Consider the following 20,076-nt stretch of genomic DNA (forward strand, 5'->3'; position numbering starts at 1 on the left):
TAACAGATATGAGGTGATATTTCATTGTGGTTTTTATTTGCATTTCCCTGATGATTCGTGATGTTGAACGTATTTTCATATTCCTGTTACCATTTGTTTATCTTCTTTGAAAAATATCTTTTCAGATCCTCTGCCCATTTTTAATCAGCTTATTTTTTTGTTATTGAGTTTTATGAGTTCTTTATATATTTTGGATATTAACCCCGATCAGATACGCAGATGTTTTCTCCTACTCGGTAGGATGCCTTTTCATTTTGTTTATTGTTTCTTTTGCTGTGCAGGAGTTTTTAGTTTGATGTAGCACTTTTGTAGTGGATATGTAGTCACATCCAAGAAATTATTACTAAGGCCAATGTCAAGAAAAATTTTCCCTTTGTTTTCTTGTAGGAGTTTTACAGTTTCAGGTCTTACATTTCTCTTTAATCAATTTTTGAGTTGATTTTTATGTTTGGTGTAAGATAAGTGTCTAGTTTCATTCTTTTGCATGTGTCTGTCTAATTTTCCCAAACCTGTTTATTGAAGAGACTGTCTTTTCCCTATTATGTGTTCTTGGCACTTTTGTTGAAGATCAGTTGACCATATATGCATATATAGGGGTTTCTTTCTGGGCCCAAGGAGCACAGTTTTAAAATCACTGTTGTAGATATTGGAAACAACTGAAGTTTGTAAAGTGGGAGTTAGATGATCAGATTTATCTTTTGGTTGCATTGTTCTACTGACAATGTAGAGGGTAGATTTGTGGATAACAAGCCTAGAGCTAGGGAGAGGCTATGGCAGTATTCTGGTTGTTTGATAGAATTGGATAGATTTAAAAAAGTCTAAGTGATTGATTTGATATGTGAGAGTGAAAAAGAATCTAGGATGACTCTGGACTCCCAGAAGGGAATGGATTGTTGGGGGCCCACTGACTCCAGGGCAGCAGGAGGAGGGACTTTCTGATGTTTTCTTTGTTCATCTATATCTGCTTAATTGTTTAAATTCCCTGTGCAATTAGGATTTTGAGCTCAGTTTTCTAATTTTAGTTCAGAGTGCATTTAGGTTAAAGGACAAGGAGTTTCATGTTTATAAAGCCTGGTTCTGTTTATAACCCAAATATAATAATATTATTATTGATCATAAAGTACTGGCTGACTGGCAGAAGTTGCCTAGCATTGGTATTTGGAACATTGTTAATTACATGGAGATTTTTAATTGCTTTCTCTTCCTGTTCCTCCTGTTCATGGCCTCTGTACTATATAAGTTGTGTTCTCCCTTTCTCTTATCTCTGTCATTTATTCCGTTGTCCATCTCATGAATTTCTTTTATGAAACTCCTCTGCTCTGTATGTCTATGCTCAAATGTTCACCAAATATTCACTGTGTGCCGGCTGTTGAACTGGTTGTTGTGGGGACACTAGTGGGTGTGAAATGTGCCTCCCCTAAAAAATCTTACAGATTGTTAGGGGTTGGACATGAATTATCAGTGAATCTTATATCACATTATATTCTGATAAAATAAAACCTGTGGAAGAGTTCCTCAATGTCGAAAGGCTAATAATGCTTTATCCCTCATAAATTAACATTATTGTGAAAATATAGTGTTTTAAAATATATTTATATTTGATTAAACTTTTTCTTAATAATTCACCTAGGTGATGCATTATAGAATTGTACACTTGAAACCTATGTAATTTTACTAACCATTGTCACCCCAATAAATATTAATTAGAAATGAATTCACATAGACAGTACATAAATGAATTAATAATTCACCTAGACAGCACATAAATGTATTCCAGTCAAACTGTATCCTAAGGATACAAGAATCATAAAATACCATCCTTCCTCTTGATTTTAAAGTTTCATGAGGAAACAAATTTTTAACTAAAAAAAATTAAGTAATAATTTGTGGTAAGCGTTTAAAAATGAAGGTATATACAAAGTTTTCTCAGTTAACAGAAATAGGGCATAAATAATTACCTGGGAGTGTTGGGAATGTCTTCACAGAACATAAAAGATACTTTAGGAGTTGTCTACGCAGAGGAGCTGGGGGCTGCTGTGAAGGAAACTCCAGGCAGGAAATGAGACTTGGAAGAACATGCAGTGCTTTGCGGGCTTCAGAGAGTTTGGTGTGGCTCCCTGCAGGCTGCTACAGGCCAATTTGTGGCACCTTTATTCACCAGTTTTGTGGGCCAAAAACCTAGGAGCCATCTTGACTCTTCTCTTTCCCTCACCATCCATACCCAGTTCGTTAACAAATTCTTTTAGCTGTATATACAAAGCACGTCCTGGATTTGACTGCATTTCTCTAGTTCCATTGTTCCTACCCTAATGCAGGCTATCATCATCTGTCACATGCTCTCTTGTTAGAGCCTCTTGCCTGGTGGCTCTGCGTTAACATTTCCCCGATAGCAGCAATTCTTTACACAGCGGTGAGAATCATTTAAAAATATATAAATCCATGCCATACTGCTCACAACCCTCTAGCTCCTCTGCCGTTCGTGCTCTTTTTCACATAGCAAGCTTATTGCTGCCTAAAAGTCTTTGGACTTGTACTTGTGTCTCTCTGGAAGTTCCTTCCCCAGATCACTCGGCTCATTAACTCATTTCACTCAGGTGTCTGTGTAGGTGACCTCAGAAAGGCCCACTCTGAAATCCAGCTAAAATGTGTCTTTTTCTCTGTGGTTACTTTCTAACTCTTTACTTGGCTTCATTTTTTTTTTTTTTTTTGACAGCATTTACAATCCTGGCATTACAATTGTGTGTGTGTGTGTGTGTGTGTGTGTGTGTGTGTATTTTTTAAAAAGTATTTATTTTTGTGTTTCTCTATTTTCCCCATTGGAATTCGAGCTCAAAGAAAGATGTCTAATTCATTGCTATGTTGCTGTTGTTAAAGGTGCCTGGCACATACTAGGTTGCCAATTGATATTAGCTGATTAAATCATGAATGAGTAGAGTACATGTTGGGAAGTGTTGGAGATGAGTCTTTGGAAAAGGAAGTAAAATACTTGGTAAGTAACATACAGTTTCACATTATTTTCATAGCAATACTGTGACATAAGTTTTTCTATCCTTATTTTTTTTATTTTCATTTTTTTTGAATTTTTTTTTATTAGTTTTAGATGTACAAAGCAACGTAATAGTTAGACATTTAAACCCCTATAAAGTGATAACCCACCCCTCAAGCTACTGACCCTCTGACATCTTATATAGCTGTTACAATACCATACACTATCTTCCCTATGTTGTGCTCCACATCCCGTGACTATATATGTACCTATATATTTAGTTATAGTTGGCATTCAGTATTATTCTGCTCCAGATCTTCAGGTGTACAGCACAGTGGTCAGGCATCTACACAGTCTATGAAGTGATCCCCCTGATAAGTCCAGTGCCCATCTGGCACCTTACATGATCTTTTCAACGTTGTTGATTATATTCCCCATACTGTATTAACTATCAATTTATATTTCTTAATGCCTTCACCTTTTTCACCCTGACCCCAACCCCATTCCCATCTGTCACCCTGATAGATCTAGTACCTATCTGGCACCATCCCTAGTTATTACAATATTGTTAACTATATTCCTTATGCTGTAACTTATATCCCCATGACTACTGCATAACACCCAATTTGTTCTTCTTAATCCCCTCCCCTTTAACGTGTCCTATCCCTCTCCCATCTTTTTTTTTTTTTTTTTTTTTAAAGATTTTATTGGGGAAGGGGAACAGGACTTTATTGGGGAACAGTGTGTACTTCCAGGCCTTTTTTCCAAGTCAAGTTGTTGTCCTTTCAATCTTAGTTGTGGAGGGTGCCGTTCAGCTTCAAGTTGTTGTCCTTTCAGTCTTAGTTGTGGAGGACGCAGCTCATCTCCAGGTCCAGTTCCCGTTTCTAGTTGCAGGGGGGCACAGCCCACCACCCCTTGCGGGACTCGAACCGGCAACCCTGTGGTTGAGAGGACGCACTCCAACCAACTGAGCCATCCGGGAGCTCAGCGGCAGCTCAGCTCAAGGTGCCATGTTCAATCTTAGTTGCAGGGGGGCGCTGCCCACCATCAATTGCGGGACTCGAGGAATTGAACCAGCAACCTTGTGGTTGAGAGCCCACTGACCCATGTGGGAATCAAACCGGCAGTCTTCGGTGTTAGGAACATGGAGCTCTAACCGCCTGAGCCACCGGGCCGGCCCCCTCTCCCATCTTAAAGAAGTCCCTCTAAGAGTCCTTGTAATACTGGTTTGGTGGTGATGAACTGCTTCAGCTTTTTCTTGTCTGGGAAGCTCCTTCTCTGTCCTTCAATTCTAAATGACAGCCTTGCTGGGTAGAGCAATCTTGGTTGTATGTGGTTGCTTTTCATCATTTGGAATATTTCCTGCCACTCCCTTCTTGCCTGCAAAGTTTCTGTTGAGAAATCGGCTGACAGTCTTATGGGGGCTCTCTTATACGTAACAACTGCTTTTCTCTTGCTGCTTTTAAGATTCTCTCTTTGTATTTAACCTTTGGCATTTGAATGATGATTTGTCTTGGTGTTGGCCTCTTTGGGTTCATCTTGTTTGGGACTCTGCGCTTCCTGGACTGGTATGTCCATTTTCTTTACCAGGTTAGGGAAGTTTTCTGTCATTATTTCTTCAAATAGGTTTTCAACTCTTTGCTCTCTCTCTTCTCCTTCTGGTACCCCTATAATGCGAATGTTGGTTCACTTGATATTGTCCTGGAGGCCCCTTAAACTCTCCTCAATTTTTTGGATTCTTTTTTCTTTTGGCTGTTCTGGTTGGGTATTTTTTGCTGCCTTATGTTCTACATCGCTGGTAGGATCCTCTTCTTCATCTCATCTACTGTTGATTCCCTGTAATATATTCTTTATTTCTATTATTGTATCCTTTATTTCTGACTGGTTCTTTTTTATAGTTTCCATGTCCATTTTAAAGAGATCATTGAGCATTCGTATAACCAGTATTTGGAACTCTGTCTGATAGATTGCTTATCTCTGTTTTGCTTAGTGTTTTTTCTGAAGCTTTGTTCTGTTCTTTCATTTGAGACATGTTTCTTTATCTCCTCACTTTGGCTGCCTCCTTGTGTTTGTTTCTATGTATTTATTAGGTAGGGCTGCTATGTCTTCCGGTCTTAGTAGAATGGCCTTATATAGTAGGTGTGCTGTGGGATTCAGTGGTGCAGTCTTACCTGAGCCATGTGCTCCGGGTGTGTCCCTTGTGTGGGTTGTGTGTGCCCTCTTGTAGTTGAGCCTTGCTTGATCATTGCACATCAGTGGGAGGGACTGACCCTTGGGCTCACTGGTTGTGAGGACTGGCCTTGACTACAATTGAAGAGTTGTGCAGGGGCTGATCCTACAGAGCAGGATATGCCTCAGCAGGATTCTGGTGCCTGCCCAATCCGTCTCTTGGGTGTGTTGTACTTGGAGACGGGTATGTGATGCTCCAGTGTGTTTTGAAGCCAGCCACTGGAGGCGCCAGCCCCAGAACCACCTTGGAGGGGATCCGCTATAGGTCTACTTCAGCCACAGCCCGTGCCCCACCTGGGACCACCCAGTGGGAACCAGAAGGAAATCTGCAGATGTCTGCCGCCCGTGCTGTGCTTGGAAGCACCTTGAGAGGGCAAGCCATGAACCAAGGCCGGCTGCCACTACTGCCAGCTTAGGGCTGCTCAGCTAGAGGTGCAGGACATTCTCAAGCCAGATGCTACTTGTCTGGGTTCCATGAACCTTTGAGAGACCCTAGGAAAGTCTGTAGCTTGAACCAAGGCAAGCGGTCAGCATGAAAAAGCCACTGGAAACAGCCTGGGTGTGCTCGAAAGTTTGGTGGGGCCATGTCTCAAATTGCCAGGGCGGGCAAATGAACAGCAGGCTCCCTGTGTTCGCATGCTGGGAAGGCGGAGAGCTCAACAGAGAAATGGCCTCTGCCAGCTTCCCTGTTCAGGAGAAAGCTGCCTTTCTAGCCCCTCCCAAGCCAGACAACTCAGTTCCCCGCCATATGTCCCTGCCGCCTTTCCAGCTGCTGCCCCAGCTGGAGCTCAGAGCGAGTGATTCCACTGGTGGGTAAGTCTGCACATGGTCCCTTTACGAGGAGCCCCTGTGAGTGCAGCTGCAGTCAGTCTCACTCAGTCACAATCTCCGCTGTTTTTCACAACCAAAAATTATGGGGACTTCTCTCCCCGGCACTGGAACCCTGTGCTGGGGTTAAGTTGGTATCTTTTGCTCCTTTAGGGGATGGGGAGACCCCCATAGCCAAAATAGCCCTCCCGATTTTTATAGTCACAATAGCTGCGTCTCTGACCTTTCCACCAGTCTGGAGGTGACTGTTTCTGCAATTCCTTAGTTGAAAGGCTTCAGTTCAGCTTTATTTTAGGTGATTCTCAATAATGGTTGTTTTGTAGTTTAGTTGTAATTTTGATGTGGTTGTTAGAGAAGGTAAAAACCGCATTTACCTACTGTGCCATCTTGGTTGTCTCTCCTTCCTTTAAAGATGAATAGATAGCTGTTCAGATAGGATAAGTAGCATCCACAACCTCACATAGGTTTTACTTAGTCAATTGATTAAAAAGATTTTTGTTACATTCCTCTGCCCAAGTGCTAGGTAGAACTACTATTCAAATTCACAGTCTGTATGAGGTGTGATCAAACAATACAGTGAATGTTAAAATTAAAAAAAAAATTGATTACAGTAAAAGACACATTGCCATTAATCTCCCTCAAAATACCCCCCCCTTGATTCGAACACACTTATCCCATCATTCTTGCCACTTTCTGAAGTAATTCTGGAAATCCTCTTTTGTGAGTGTCTTTAGTTGCGCTGTCATGGCTGCCTCGGTGTCTTGAATCATTTTGACTTTGGGGAAGAGCCAGAAGTTGCACGGTGCTAGATACAGTGAATAAGGTGGATGAGGATACATGGTAGCATTTTTATTTGAGAGAAATTGCTGTATACCAGAAGCGATAAGTGACATGGAGCGGTGTCATGATGGACGATGATTTACGGCACACTTTAAAACACACCTTCTCTCAACTGTAGCTCACACCCGACTGACTGCACGGAACAAGCTAAAACTTGTCACACACTGTTACTAAAGTTCAATGTACTGTTTCCCATATTGAAGATCCCTGCCTTTCTGTTGGATGGCACTCAGCAGCAGCATTCACCGTATTTTGTGATCACAATGGAAAGGATCCATGTATTTTGAGGAGGGTTAATGGCCGAGTGTCTCTTACTGTAATCAGTATTTTTTAAGTTTAAACAAACACTGTATTGTTTGATCACACCTTGTCTGAAAGGAGTAATATGATCACGTGTGCTTGAGAAGGCTGTTCTGCCGACATGTCCTTTCACAAGGTAGGGTCAGGCAGGGGGTTTGCTGTGATGCGTTTGAGTCCTTTATAGAGTGTAGCAGTTGGGAGGTCAAGCTGGGTTGGAACGGAAGGTGACAGGTTCAGTTGTGATGATGTGGAATTTGTGAAAATGGTTAAGGATAGAAGACAGTTGGAGATGGTTTGGGAAAGAGAGAAGACCAGGACTGTTGGTTTGAATCTCACTGAAGGAAAGAGTTTGGGAAAGAAAAGTGAGATTCCAAGGATTGAGCCAGGTGGAAAAGCCCTGAAGAGCAAAGAGCCATTGAAGAAGGGACCCCTGGAAGTACGAAAACAAGATAGTGTGGGGTGATTGCTGGAGGGCAGGAGATCAAGAAGGAGAGGTTATTTTTTTCAGAGAGGGGGAGAATCACATTTTGTCTGAGTCGGAGGAGAATAATATGCTGGAGAAAATGATTGTAGAAGTTCTTATAAAGTGGCTTTGATCTTGATAATTTAGAAGGCCAAGTAAATTGTTTGGCTTGGGAGGGGAATAAAGGTGAGGCTTTTGATAGTGCTAACAGGTTACACGTTATTGGGTGCTTACTATGGACCAGGCACTGTGCTAACCACCTTATGCAAATTGTTTAATTTCATCATCAGTTCAGCCCTCTAAAGGCATGTGGTTATTGTTGCCATTTTGCAGATAAATTAACTCAGGTCCAGAGATGTCACATGATTAGTAAGTGCTGGGGCTAGGCTTCGAATTCAGGTCTGTTTGATGGAAGAGCCTATGTGTCAGCCCTGATGGTTTGTGACTGAGGAGAGAGCATAAAGCCTGAAATTCCTATGTCACTCACCCACAGTGACTATTCAGCTCTTACTGAACAAAAACAACTTATTCTTACTTTCTAGGGGGCAGATGATTTCTGCTGAAGATTGCGAATTCATTCAAAGATTTGAAATGAAAAGAAGCCCTGAGGAGAAGCAGGAGATGCTTCAAACTGAAGGCAGTCAGGTGATCAATATAAACATTATATGATGAACACTTCTCTTTTTCATTAATGTTTTTTAATGACTGTAATATTTCATTGTAGGTATGCATCATAATTTAACTACAAATCCTTTTTTTTGAAGACATTTGAGTGATTTCCAGTATTCTTTGTTAATTTTGGAAAAAATGTTATATTATGTGTATTCTTTTACCCTTTCCTGCATTAATGAAAATCTTCTTAGAATAGATTCCCAGAAGGGAAATTACTGTTTCAAAGTATATGATTTATTTTAAAAGTTGCTTAACCTTTTTTTTAAGATAACTTTTTCACTTTGTATTCTCACTAGAATAGTATGCGATTCCGCCATCCATCAGATTTTCTGATATGGGGCCTTGATTGGCTAAGGAACTCATTCATAACTGAGTCTGATTCTCCCAATAATCCTGGGAAATGTGTTGTTGGTGCCAATTTTTGTTGAATTCCAGAGAGATTATTATTTACAGAGAGTGCCAAAAAATGTATATACATTTTAAGAAAGGAAAAAAACTGTATTAATTGTAATACTCAATATACACCGATAACAAAAGATGAATACAAGTCACATTTGACTTCTGCAATTACAAGACATGCTCAAAGTGGTTACCATCAGCGTCCAGACACTTCTGATTAGGGTGAACTACTTCTTGAGCATAGATAACATCTCTTAAAATGTGTACCCATTGGTTGGCACCCTGGGTAGTTGATAAGTTGTAAAATGGAGACATGTCAAACAAATCCTTCTGATTCCAATCTGTAGTACTCTTGTTGCTCTAGTGTTCTGCTTCCTAGTAAATGCAAAATGAAAAAAAACCACAATGATAATATTTGATTGTCTATATAACATAATCTCTGTGTTACAGGTAATTAAGAGTTGATAGTGGCTAGGTCTTGTCTTTCATTTATTAGTTTTGGTCTTTTTAAAAATAGTAAACATTTTGAAATTTATCAGTAGAAATTATTGAAAATCTGATGAAAGTTATAGTATGGTCCTCTCATATTTCATCACAATATTTGTTAAAGTTATACATTTCCTGTAATTGAAATATGTAAATAGCATTTGTATCCTAATTTAGTAAAGCAAAATATTTTACTGAAATTCCATTAATACATTGTGTTTGTGGTTGAAAACAATAATTGATATGGATTTCATTTTTTTTCTAGTGTGCTAAAACATTTATAAATCTGATGACTCATATCTCCAAAGAACAGACAGTTCAGTACATACTAACTATGGTTGATGATATGTTGCAGGTAGGTATATTCTTTATTTAATGTAAAACTATACAGAAAAATATACTGAAAGAAATGTCACCAACCCCTCCCCTATCCCTTTCACCCCCTTCCCATCTACTTCTTGTAGGTAACCAATATCCTAGATTTCTGGTTTATCCTTCTTTTCTTTTTTTTTTGCAAAAATGGGCAGATACATGTATATTTTCTTATAGTTCCCTCTTTGTTTTTGTTTGTTTGTTTGTTTTTTTTGGTGGTACATTTTTAAATAGAAGTTGAAACCACAAAGGACTAGTTGAGGAAGATGGGTTTTAAACAATTAAAATGTATAAAATAGTTTCTACTCTTTATTTATGTAGGGTATTTTGTTCATCTACATGCACAATGAGAATTAACATTTTAACTTTGGGAATTGTCCACTAATGGAGTTAATGATGACCTGCCTGAATTTTGAGTCCTTTGAGAAAGTCATTATCGTAACCATTTCCATTGTTATTCTAAACTATAATGTTTATTAGTTAAGGAGATGGTAATCTATTCCTGAACTGAGTAACTGTTAGCACACACCAAAATTACAACCAGTATATTTAAAAAGAATTAAATCTTGATCTAAAAATGAAAATGATTGTTTATGTGGTTATTTGTGATTTTACCAAATATTACTACTTAGAAACCGTATTCACTTAGTGAACCACAAAGTGGATTTCAGCCACTAATATGCAGAGAAAATTTAGGTGAGAGGTAGAGTTTGCATGATTTGAACTAAGAATTAATTATTGTGCCTCAAATCCTAAATCCACCTGCTTGTGTGACATGCTGGTTTTGGCTGTCTTTATCCGCCCTGATTTTGCTATCATAATATGCTAGGAGTAACTTTGAGCATTTGAGATTTCTCTAAATCCCTGTTCCCTTGCCTGCTTGTAAGTAGCTTGAGATGCTTCCTGCAGATCCTTTTACCTAGAGCTAAATTGTGAGCTTTCTTCCACCTTCTGATTTTCTTTGTGTGGAAGCAGGGGAGAAGTGTTGAGACTACATTGGGAAGGGCAGGTCAGAGGTGCAGGCTGAGAAGAAATGTAACTTAGAGTGTTATACCATGCAGGGCTGGGATCTGTTATCTTGGCTCACTTGAATTAAACTAATCATAATAGTTAAAGGTGATTTTATTTTTAAAATATCTATCCCTGCCTCGATCACCACCTCCTACCCTATAATAATAACATGGGGACAAATCTCATACATACTGGAAAAAGAAAACACATGGATTGATGGGACATAAAATGAAAGGTTGAGAAGCAGTACACAATTGTTACATTTTTTAGGAAAATACATTCTGATTAGTGATACTATTTCTTTCATTTTTAGGAAAATCATCAGCGTGTTAGCATTTTCTTTGACTATGCTAAACGTAGCAAGAACACTGCGTGGTCCTACTTTCTGCCAATGTTGAATCGCCAGGATCTCTTCACTGTTCATATGGTAAATTTTGACTTGATCAAATTTCTGATTTAGGGAAGAAACACACCTGGACCATTTATGACTGGGTAACCTCCCAGTTCCCAGAGTAGTAACTGCTGTGACGTTAACTTTTCACAGCTATGTTTCCTTATTGGTGTTTAATAATGTGGGGATATGGGAAAGACAAAGGAGATAGGGTTGCTCTGATACAGTTAAAGTTTTATAGAATATGATGATGATTTCATTAGCATAAAAGCCTGGTAATTCACATGTACAAATAGCGCTGGATATCTAAGACAGGATTAACCTGATTTTACTATAGAAATTAAATATTGCTCTGAAGCAGCTACTGTGTTTATTATTTTAATTAACTAATTATTAATTGCTTTTTAATATCTTAACTACACTCCTGTTTTAAACTTTTCCTGAAAGCCTATCATTGGAAGCCTTAACACTGAAGAATCTTTTAAGGAGTATGTGGAGAAGCTATGAGAGGAGAGTTGAGAGTATAAATCTGACCAAGCCTCTTCTATTCCCGATGTGGAGTGAGCTCTAATGGGGGGGGGGGGAGCTCCTGAAGCTGCTCATTTCAGTAGATGTCTAAATTTTTCAAATCAAGAACCACTGTCAGTGAAATAATTTGGGCATGTGTGTTTTCTCTCTCACGCTCTCTCTCTCTCTCTCTTTCTCTCCTCTCTCCTTATATATCTATATTTATGTATTAATATATTCATGTATTGTATATTATAAAACATTTAGGAAAAGAGAAGTTAAAAAGGAAGATTTATGAAATAAACTCTATTTTTAAAGAATATTTAAAAAAAAACAATAATATATGTTTTTCTTTCAAATTGTAGCAGCTTGTTTTCATTGTCTGGATGCCAGGTTTAAATGTCTTCCTAATTTTGATGGTTTTACAATAAAACTGACAAATAAATTACAGACCAAATATAAATTTAGGGTAAGGTTCATCATTAATTATGTAGCCAAATCCATGTTTTTATTTCTTTATGATTTCAGTTACTTTTGGCTAATCTTTTAAAATTTGAGGGTCAGATTGTCATTGGTTTACCATGTGCTGATGACAATCTTATGCTGGGAGTAGAAATGTCAAATCTCTTGTTTGTCTTTTCCATTTTGATTGTGCTTACATTGCTGATAATATTTTCAACCCCTGTTTCCTTATAGGAATCTTTTCAAGTCACTTACCTATTTTGTGAAAGTTAGGCCACTTTAAAGTAGAAATATATCTGTGAATTCACTTTGGTAGACAAATCAAAATGTCCACATGTCACAACTTAGTGAATGAGTCAAGGTGCACTATTAGCCCTCCATGGTGTAGAATTCCAGATATGCCATGATGCTTGAATGCCTGACATTCTGACCTTGAAAGTATGCTTCCGTCACTTGGCTCAGCTGTATCTAAGTATAAGAACAAACATCAGTCCACCAGCACAGGAATTATTTTGGGGTTAGCTAACCTCAGCCTTCCATTCTCTACTTGGATTAATTATTGCTGAATGATTGGAGTTTTGAAATGCTGACTTGTTTTCAGAAAGTACTGAAAGAATATTAAATTGGGTTTTGTGTGAAGTAGTATTTTATACTGCCTACTTTTGTGTGTGTGTATGTGTATATATATATATATATATATATATATATATATATATATATTTCAGATTTATTGTGGTATAATTGACAAATAAAATTATAAGATATTTAGTTGCAACATGATAATTTGATATACGAGGTGTGATAAAAAATATGGTGAATGTTTAAATAAAAAAACTTATTATAGTAAAAGACACTTTGCCATTAATCTTCCTCAAAACACTCCCCCTCACTTTGAACACACTTATCCCATCGTTCTTGTCACTTTCTGAAGCAGTTCTGGAAGTCCTCTTTTGTGTGTCTTTAGTTGCGCTGTCATGGCTGCCTTCATGTCCTGAATCATTTTGACTTTGGGGAAGAGCCAGAAGTCGCACCGTGCCAGATACAGTGAATAAGGTGGATGAGGACACATTGTGATGTTTTTATTTGACAGAAATTGCTGTACCAGAAGTGATGTGTGACACAGATCCTTTCCATTGTGATCACAAAATACAGTGAATGCTGCTGCCAAGTGCCATCCAACGGAAAGACAGGGCTCTCCAATACGAGAAGCAGCGCGTCATACCTTAGTAACAGTGTGTGACAAGTTTCAACTTGTTTGGTGCAGTCAGTCAGGTGTGAGCTGCAGTTGAGAGAAGGTGTGTTTAAAAGTGTGCCATAAATAATCCTCCATCATGACAACACTCCGTGTCACACATCGCTTCTGGTAGATAGCAATTTCTGTCAAATAAAAACATTATGTGTGTCCTCATCCACCTTATTCACTGCGTGTGGCACCATGCGACTTCTGGCTCTTCTCCAAAGTCAAAATGATTCAGGACACTGAGTCAGCCATGACAGCGCAACTAAAGACACTCATGAAAGAGGACTTTCAGAACTGCTTCAGAAGTGGCAAGAACGATGGGATAAGTTTTCAAAGTGAGGGGGATTAATAGCAACGGTCTTTTACTGTAATACATTTTGTTTTATTTAAGCATTCACCATATTGTTTGGTCACACCTCATACATATTCTGCCTATTTAATAAAAAAAATTATGATTAGTTTTATAGCTTGAAGAAAATTAAGAAGCCTTTGAATGAGGAGAAAAGGGTTTACATGTTTTTATATATCAAGAGATGGCTGTTTAATACTAGGATATGTTTTATACCATGATACAGATTTTTAAATATGAGAACGTACAAGGGGCTTAGAATGAGCAAGGTATTAGCTGGCAGTTTGTTTCAGCGATTACTCAGAACTCTGGCAAATGATATTGGTGAAAGTCTGCTGCTGAGAAAGTTTACTGTGTTCTTTTGATTTTTGCTGGTCTTTTAATAAATCTCAACCTTGTTTTTAAAACTCAAAATAATACAGGGAATGCCATGAAATTCTTAATTTAACAACTAATTTTGGTTCACTTTAATGGAAGTACTTGAAAATACATTTTGAACTATATTTAAAATATATCTTAAAAAATGAAATATTAACTATTATTTTTTGAGGAGTTGAGTGTTAAAAAAATCATGCAGCAAAATGGTTACTAGTCCTGGTTTTTAAGGTATGTGATGTGATTTTTAGAATTCATGTAGTATTCAGATGTATTTCTTATTTTTCAGGCAGCAAGAATTATTGCCAAATTAGCAGCCTGGGGAAAAGAACTGATGGAAGGCAGTGACTTAAATTACTATTTCAACTGGATAAAAACTCAGCTGAGTTCACAGGTGAAGGACATTTCTTATGTATAATTATTAATTTCACATAATTGCTGAATAATTCGAGTTTCAGTGTTTATTTAAAACACTGACTTGCTTTCAGAAAGTACTGAAAGAGTATTAAATTGGGTTTGTGTGTGAAGCAGTGTTTTATAGTGCCTACTTGTGTGTGTGTGTGTGTGTGTGTGTGTATGTGTGCACGTGTGTGTGTGTGTATATATATTTCAGATTTACTGTGGTATAATTGACAAAATTGTAAGATATTTAAAGTTAATTATTCACATTAATTATGTGAATTTACAAAAATGTTATATTAAAATAATGCCATTTTGAACTAGATAAGAAAGGCAAACTACTCTTAGGTATGGTGGTATGCTTCACTTTTTCTTTCTTTGACTGGCTTCAACTGAAGTGTTTCTGTCCTTTCTGCCACTTGGGATTTTCCATTCATGCTTTTCAGTGGACAGGGAGTACCTTCCTTCAGGTGGCTGCTGAGATCACGCAGATCAGAGATTGAAAGGATTCTTACAACTCCAAAGAGCATACTCATGTCAGGCTAATAGGAAAGGAAAAGAAACTGTACAGTGGGGGAGAGTGGGGCAGAGAGACCTCCAGGTGCAGCTCCCACGTCTGCCTTGGGAACCACTAAGATTTGTGTAAGGAATGTTGGTTTGGAGAGAGCTCCCCAAAAGTTTCTAGTGTGATCTTTTCATGCCCTTTTGGTCACACAACCAGGCTAAACTGTCTAACCAGTTACACCAATAAACAAACTGGCTTTGGGTGCCACCAGGGGCGTTCCAAACTACAACTAGCACATTATAGATCATTAGTCAATCCACTTGCCCTAGTCTTGGCCAAGAGTTAGTACCAGGCTTCTAGGTGCCCCTGGGTAAGCCTGGAGCTACTCGGTCCAGAGTGACATAACTGTCTCGCCCAGTGACTCCTCAGGATTTCACTGTATCACTGCGGGATTGAACAGTTAGGCCTAAGGTTAAATATGAAGCCTGCTTATTGGTCATCTTGTTGATTTCAGGTCTCTCTAGCTCTAGTTCCCCATGGAGGAAGATAGCTTTCTGGTTTAATGGCTGGGAAAATGGCAAGTTTTCTGTTTTTGTCTTCATGGTTCCCTAGAACAGGGCAAAAGACAGGACAGTTGTGAGGGCTCAGCGGAGTATTTCTTTCTTTTAGTCTTTCAGTGCCTAAGTATTAGGTGGTAAATGGGAGACATGCTGGGAATGATCATCAGAAAAGGGTGAAATGATGGTGGGGGTGTGGGGGAAGGAATATTTTGGGGAAGAAAAGGTAGAAGAGAATGAGATTTTGGTATGGGGATGGGTGACATGGAGGAATGGGACTGGGGAAGTAATATTGGTGGTTACTGTGTTATCAGTGTTAGATTACAAATATATGTCTATTTGAAATACATTTTTGGAAAGTTGTCATTTAGATTTAGAGATTTTATTATTTTAATAGATTTTAATTTGAAGCATAAGAAATTAAGACACCATGGCATTTGCTTAGATTTATTTTTTGTCTTATCATTGCCTGTCTTTTTTGGGGGGAGCCTAATTGCTTTTTGTATTTGGATAAGGATATTTTGGAGTGTTTTGAACAAAATTAAGTATTTTTAATGTCAATATCATAAATTTTAACACTTTTTGGCTTAGTTTTTAAAAGTGTTTTTACAAGAGCCACAAGTTTGCAGATTTTGGTGTTTGTGAGGTGTTTCAAAAACAAGTTATTTAGAACATGAAAATCTCATCTTTTGAGGATGAGATTTTAAATTTCTAAGTATATATCACTTGGGATCATCGTTAAATAAGTAACACCACTGCCCCCCTTTTTTTCTATTTTGAAATTAATTCTTCCTTTGAGCAAACTTCATTCTGCTTACTGTTACTTTAGCTTTATGGTAGTGTAGTAATGAGGCTCTATTATAGCTAGATTCATAAAATGAAAATTGGTAGGAAAGAATGTATACTTGTAGTTTGCCACAAACATTTTGGGTTGTTTCATCTTAGACTATTCCTCATAGGAGTAACATTTATATTGTGTCTCACAGACATTTTGTCACTTTTGGAATGACTGTCTATGATTGTAACCTTGTCGAGCAATTGGGGGAAATATTTCTATCGTCAGTAGTGGAAGCAAATATTTCAGTGTCTAGAACAGTTTTCATTAGAGTTGAGCTTGTTGGCATTAAATAATTACTCTTGAAGACCTCTTCTATATCTTTCTAGCGCACTCTTTTTTATCACTGAGTCTTTGGCTTTGTTTGATAATGATACGGGATTTCTGCTTTGCGAGCCCTTCTGGAGGGTGATTCTTCAAGATGGCCCGGCCCTGTTTGGTTTTGCTTCTCAGAGTCTAGTCACTGCTTCTGCTGGGCTCTGGATTGCACTTTTTCTCTTGCTGTGGGCAGACACTTCTTCCATAGCCTTTTATCAGGATCAGATTACCAACTTCTTCTCTAAAGAGTGAAACATAGGATTATTTGGGATTTTATTTGATACTTTGCTTAAATGTCACATGATAACACTGTATCTGGAATGTCTCTTTTTCTATGTCATGTTTTCTCCTCATAAAAAGGATCATAACTTCTGATTCTAATAGAAATAAACTTTCAAAAATCCAAATTAGTTGCAAGTTTAGATATTTTGTTCTTTGGCTTGCAGTCATTTAAGAGCCTTTTTTGGTAGTTTAAGCATTATACTTGGGTTATGGGGGTTCATGCCTGACACTTAGATAATAGTTACTGAATAAAACAAAATAAAAAAATTTCTTTTCAGAAATTCACTATCGCTTTTTTCTTGCATATTCAGCATTTGGCTTTCTACCTTCAAATTTCTTTGTTCATTTTTCTATAACGTGAGATTTTGATTTTCATTATAACTTGTTAGCATTGCTGTGGATAATCACATGTTAAGTTTTGTGTAGTATCTACCCATCATCAGGCACCTATTTCGAAAGCTTTACCACAGAATATGGTACAGATAGTTCAGCTTAAGATAGTTGTCTTATTGGAAAAGTAATTCAGATAGTAAATTCTGAGACTTAGAAATTTACACCAGCTTCACTTATGAAATCTAGCTAGAGCTTAGTGTTTGGTTTATTATTGTTCCATCTTTAATAATTTATTAAGACATTATCTGGAAGAATGTAATGATGTTTAGAATATTTCATATCACCCATGCTTTTTATTAGATGATACTCCGTTAAGTAGGATTAGGAAAACAATTATAAAATTTGCTTAGGTCCCTTTCATACACTGATACATTAGGATAAAATTAAAAACAAAACTAAGTAATAAGTTATTTATTTCATAATAGAAACTGCGTGGTAGCGGTGTCCCTGCTGAAACAGGAACAGTCTCTTCAAGTGATGTAAGTACATTCCTTCTTAATTCACTGGCCTCCTAACACCCTGAATATAAGTTATTTTGAGTCAGAGACCTTTAAAAATTTGAAGATGGTTACTAGTTCCCCAAATGTAAATCCATGTATTTGAGCCCACCTCCCGTTAGGTTAATGGTATTGTGAAAACTATATCTAAACATTTATGGTCTATAGTGATCACCTTTTTTAGGGTAGACATGAGACTTGAGTTTCTCTGTTGCTCTTCTTTTCAGGCCACTTTGTCCCAGACATGAGAGTCAAAGCAAGAGTGTAAATTCAGATATACAACTGGAGCGAATAATTATAAAGTTTCTCTCTTCAAGCTTCATTTGTCTGATAAGCTAATATCTGTCTAATAGACATGTTGTCACTTCATCAAGCATTTGAAAAACAGTTCAATTATCTGATGGCACTAAAACTTGTTAACTTGTACTGTGTTGCTCAAGGCTTTATGTGGGGCTACATGGTGGCCAGAACAGCCCCCACACACTTTTTTTGGCCATTCTCTCCGTACATTTTTTTTGTCGAGCCAAAAGCTTAAAGGTTAAAACTTATCATGTGTCCCCAAGTTCCTTTCTTGGTTAGAGTTATTTTCCCTATTTGGGAATAGTTTAACTTTATTGAGGTACTCAGAATAGCTCAAAAACTGCTAATAAGTTTGGACAAGTAAGGGCTGGCATGATTGGAGTCAGTTGAGAGAAAGGGGGGGGAGTTAGAAATGTAGGTGAGGTGCATCTAACTTCATTTGTTGGGAATATCTCTGGGAAACTGGAAAACATCTTTAGATAGGGTCTACAACCTGCTTATATTAGACCTAGATGAAACTCTGTAGAAACCATTTAATGTCCATATTAATTACCAATACTTCCTTATTCTGCATGAAATGTACCTCTATGTGTTGTCAGTCTGATACTATAGATGGCAGCAGAACCCATTTTCAAAGCCAAGAGAGGGGCTTCTTTTGGGGCATGGGTTGAAGGATTTGACATACAGTGTTTTAGGCCAGAATATGGCCATTAGCCTTCTGAAATGGAATCAGAGCAACTAGGTGAGCAATCTTGGGGGGGGGGGGGGATGGGGACGGGGACGGAGGTAGTGAGTTCGAAGTCTAGATATTCAGACATAAGCAGATAATTAAATTGGGAATCTTTGTTTTATATGATTTTCACCAGTTTGAAAAATTGTTTAACTAGTGTATTAGACTTATTGGTAAATTTTTCAAAAGGTGTTTTAGATCATATGTCTTATAAATTAATTTGACTGGTTGTTAAAATGTTTGTAAGTTATCAAAGCTTAGATAATGAGGTACACGCTCTGGTGACATGACATTCTTATTTTGCTCTTTTCTGTCCATTGTATTGGAAAAAGAAAACTGATTAATTGAATTGGCAGTACATTAGTCAAAGTGGTTTATCTAGTAGACTCATACACATACATCCCAAAAGAAATTAGCATCAGGGGTGATTGTAAGTAAGGAAAAGATTGCCTTTGATTTTCCACTTTTTCCTTTAGTGCCCTTCAAATCTGAAAATGCTCTCTGACTCTTACTGAAGGTTCTTACTTTTTCAAATGGCGATCAACTTCAGTAAGTTGAGGGTGTTAGCGTTCCTTTGATAGCTAGTTGTATTTTAATAGGGGAATCTGAATGGTAGCTAATACTTAATTGAGCTTTCACTATGTGCCTGGCACTGTTTTACTCATTTTACATTCACATCTCCAGAATATTCACACTCCCTCTTTGACATAGTTCTTACTATAAGCTATGTTTTATGGTTATGAACAGTGGGGCTGCACTAACAAGCACACCAGTTTGCTCAAGGTCATTCAGCTAATGAGTGGCAAAACCACTAAAGAATTACTTACTGAGAGAATTACTTTTGCGGCAACTGTGCTGGAGTTGGATCGTTAGGCATTCAAAACTCATAACCTACTCAGACTTTTGAAAATACTGACATTCTATCTTAAAATTCCTTTAGGTTTTCAGAGAGCATGCAAAAGCAGTTTGGCAAAGTGCCTTACACAATATTGCCACTTGATGTCAGTATAAAACACAAAAAGTTTTACACTGCAAAATGCAAAATAAACATAACCCAACAACAGTCTTAAGTTTTAAAATGGCCGTGGAAGCATCATCATAATTACAAAGGTTTTATTTAAATGACATTACATGAATGGAATTTCCTTAAAATGCATTAATTGTCTTTGCCTAAGTGTGAAAATAATAAATGACATCAAATCATATGTACTTACCTTAAACTGTGTTCAGTTCTTTACTGGTTCTTGTATGCGAAGGATCGATCGGAAGCCACACCGTCTTGAAAGTTGATTGTTGTGCTGATGCCCTGACAAAAAGAGGAATACTGTGATCTCTCACAAATTTGGAGGA

The 20,076-nt window shown here is 37.7% G+C and overlaps 1 protein-coding gene across 2 annotated transcripts in view; it reads left to right on the top strand.

Annotated features, from left to right (window-relative positions):
- Positions 1 to 20,076, top strand: part of ATP6V1H (ATPase H+ transporting V1 subunit H) — a 151,630-nt gene that overhangs the window by 4,311 nt on the left and 127,243 nt on the right. Inside the window, exons 3-7 of one of the 2 annotated variants that reach the window (XM_019729824.2) lie at positions 8,189 to 8,291; positions 9,469 to 9,558; positions 10,900 to 11,013; positions 14,200 to 14,304; positions 17,625 to 17,678. In XM_019729824.2, coding sequence (XP_019585383.1) covers positions 8,189 to 8,291; positions 9,469 to 9,558; positions 10,900 to 11,013; positions 14,200 to 14,304; positions 17,625 to 17,678 — 466 coding nt within the window. The remainder of the gene's footprint in view (positions 1 to 8,188; positions 8,292 to 9,468; positions 9,559 to 10,899; positions 11,014 to 14,199; positions 14,305 to 17,624; positions 17,679 to 20,076) is intronic. The other variant, XM_019729826.2, reaches the window with a different exon arrangement.

This window comes from Rhinolophus sinicus, linkage group LG14, assembly GCF_036562045.2.
Source record: "Rhinolophus sinicus isolate RSC01 linkage group LG14, ASM3656204v1, whole genome shotgun sequence".
In the NCBI taxonomy this organism is placed as follows: Eukaryota; Metazoa; Chordata; class Mammalia; order Chiroptera; family Rhinolophidae; genus Rhinolophus; species Rhinolophus sinicus.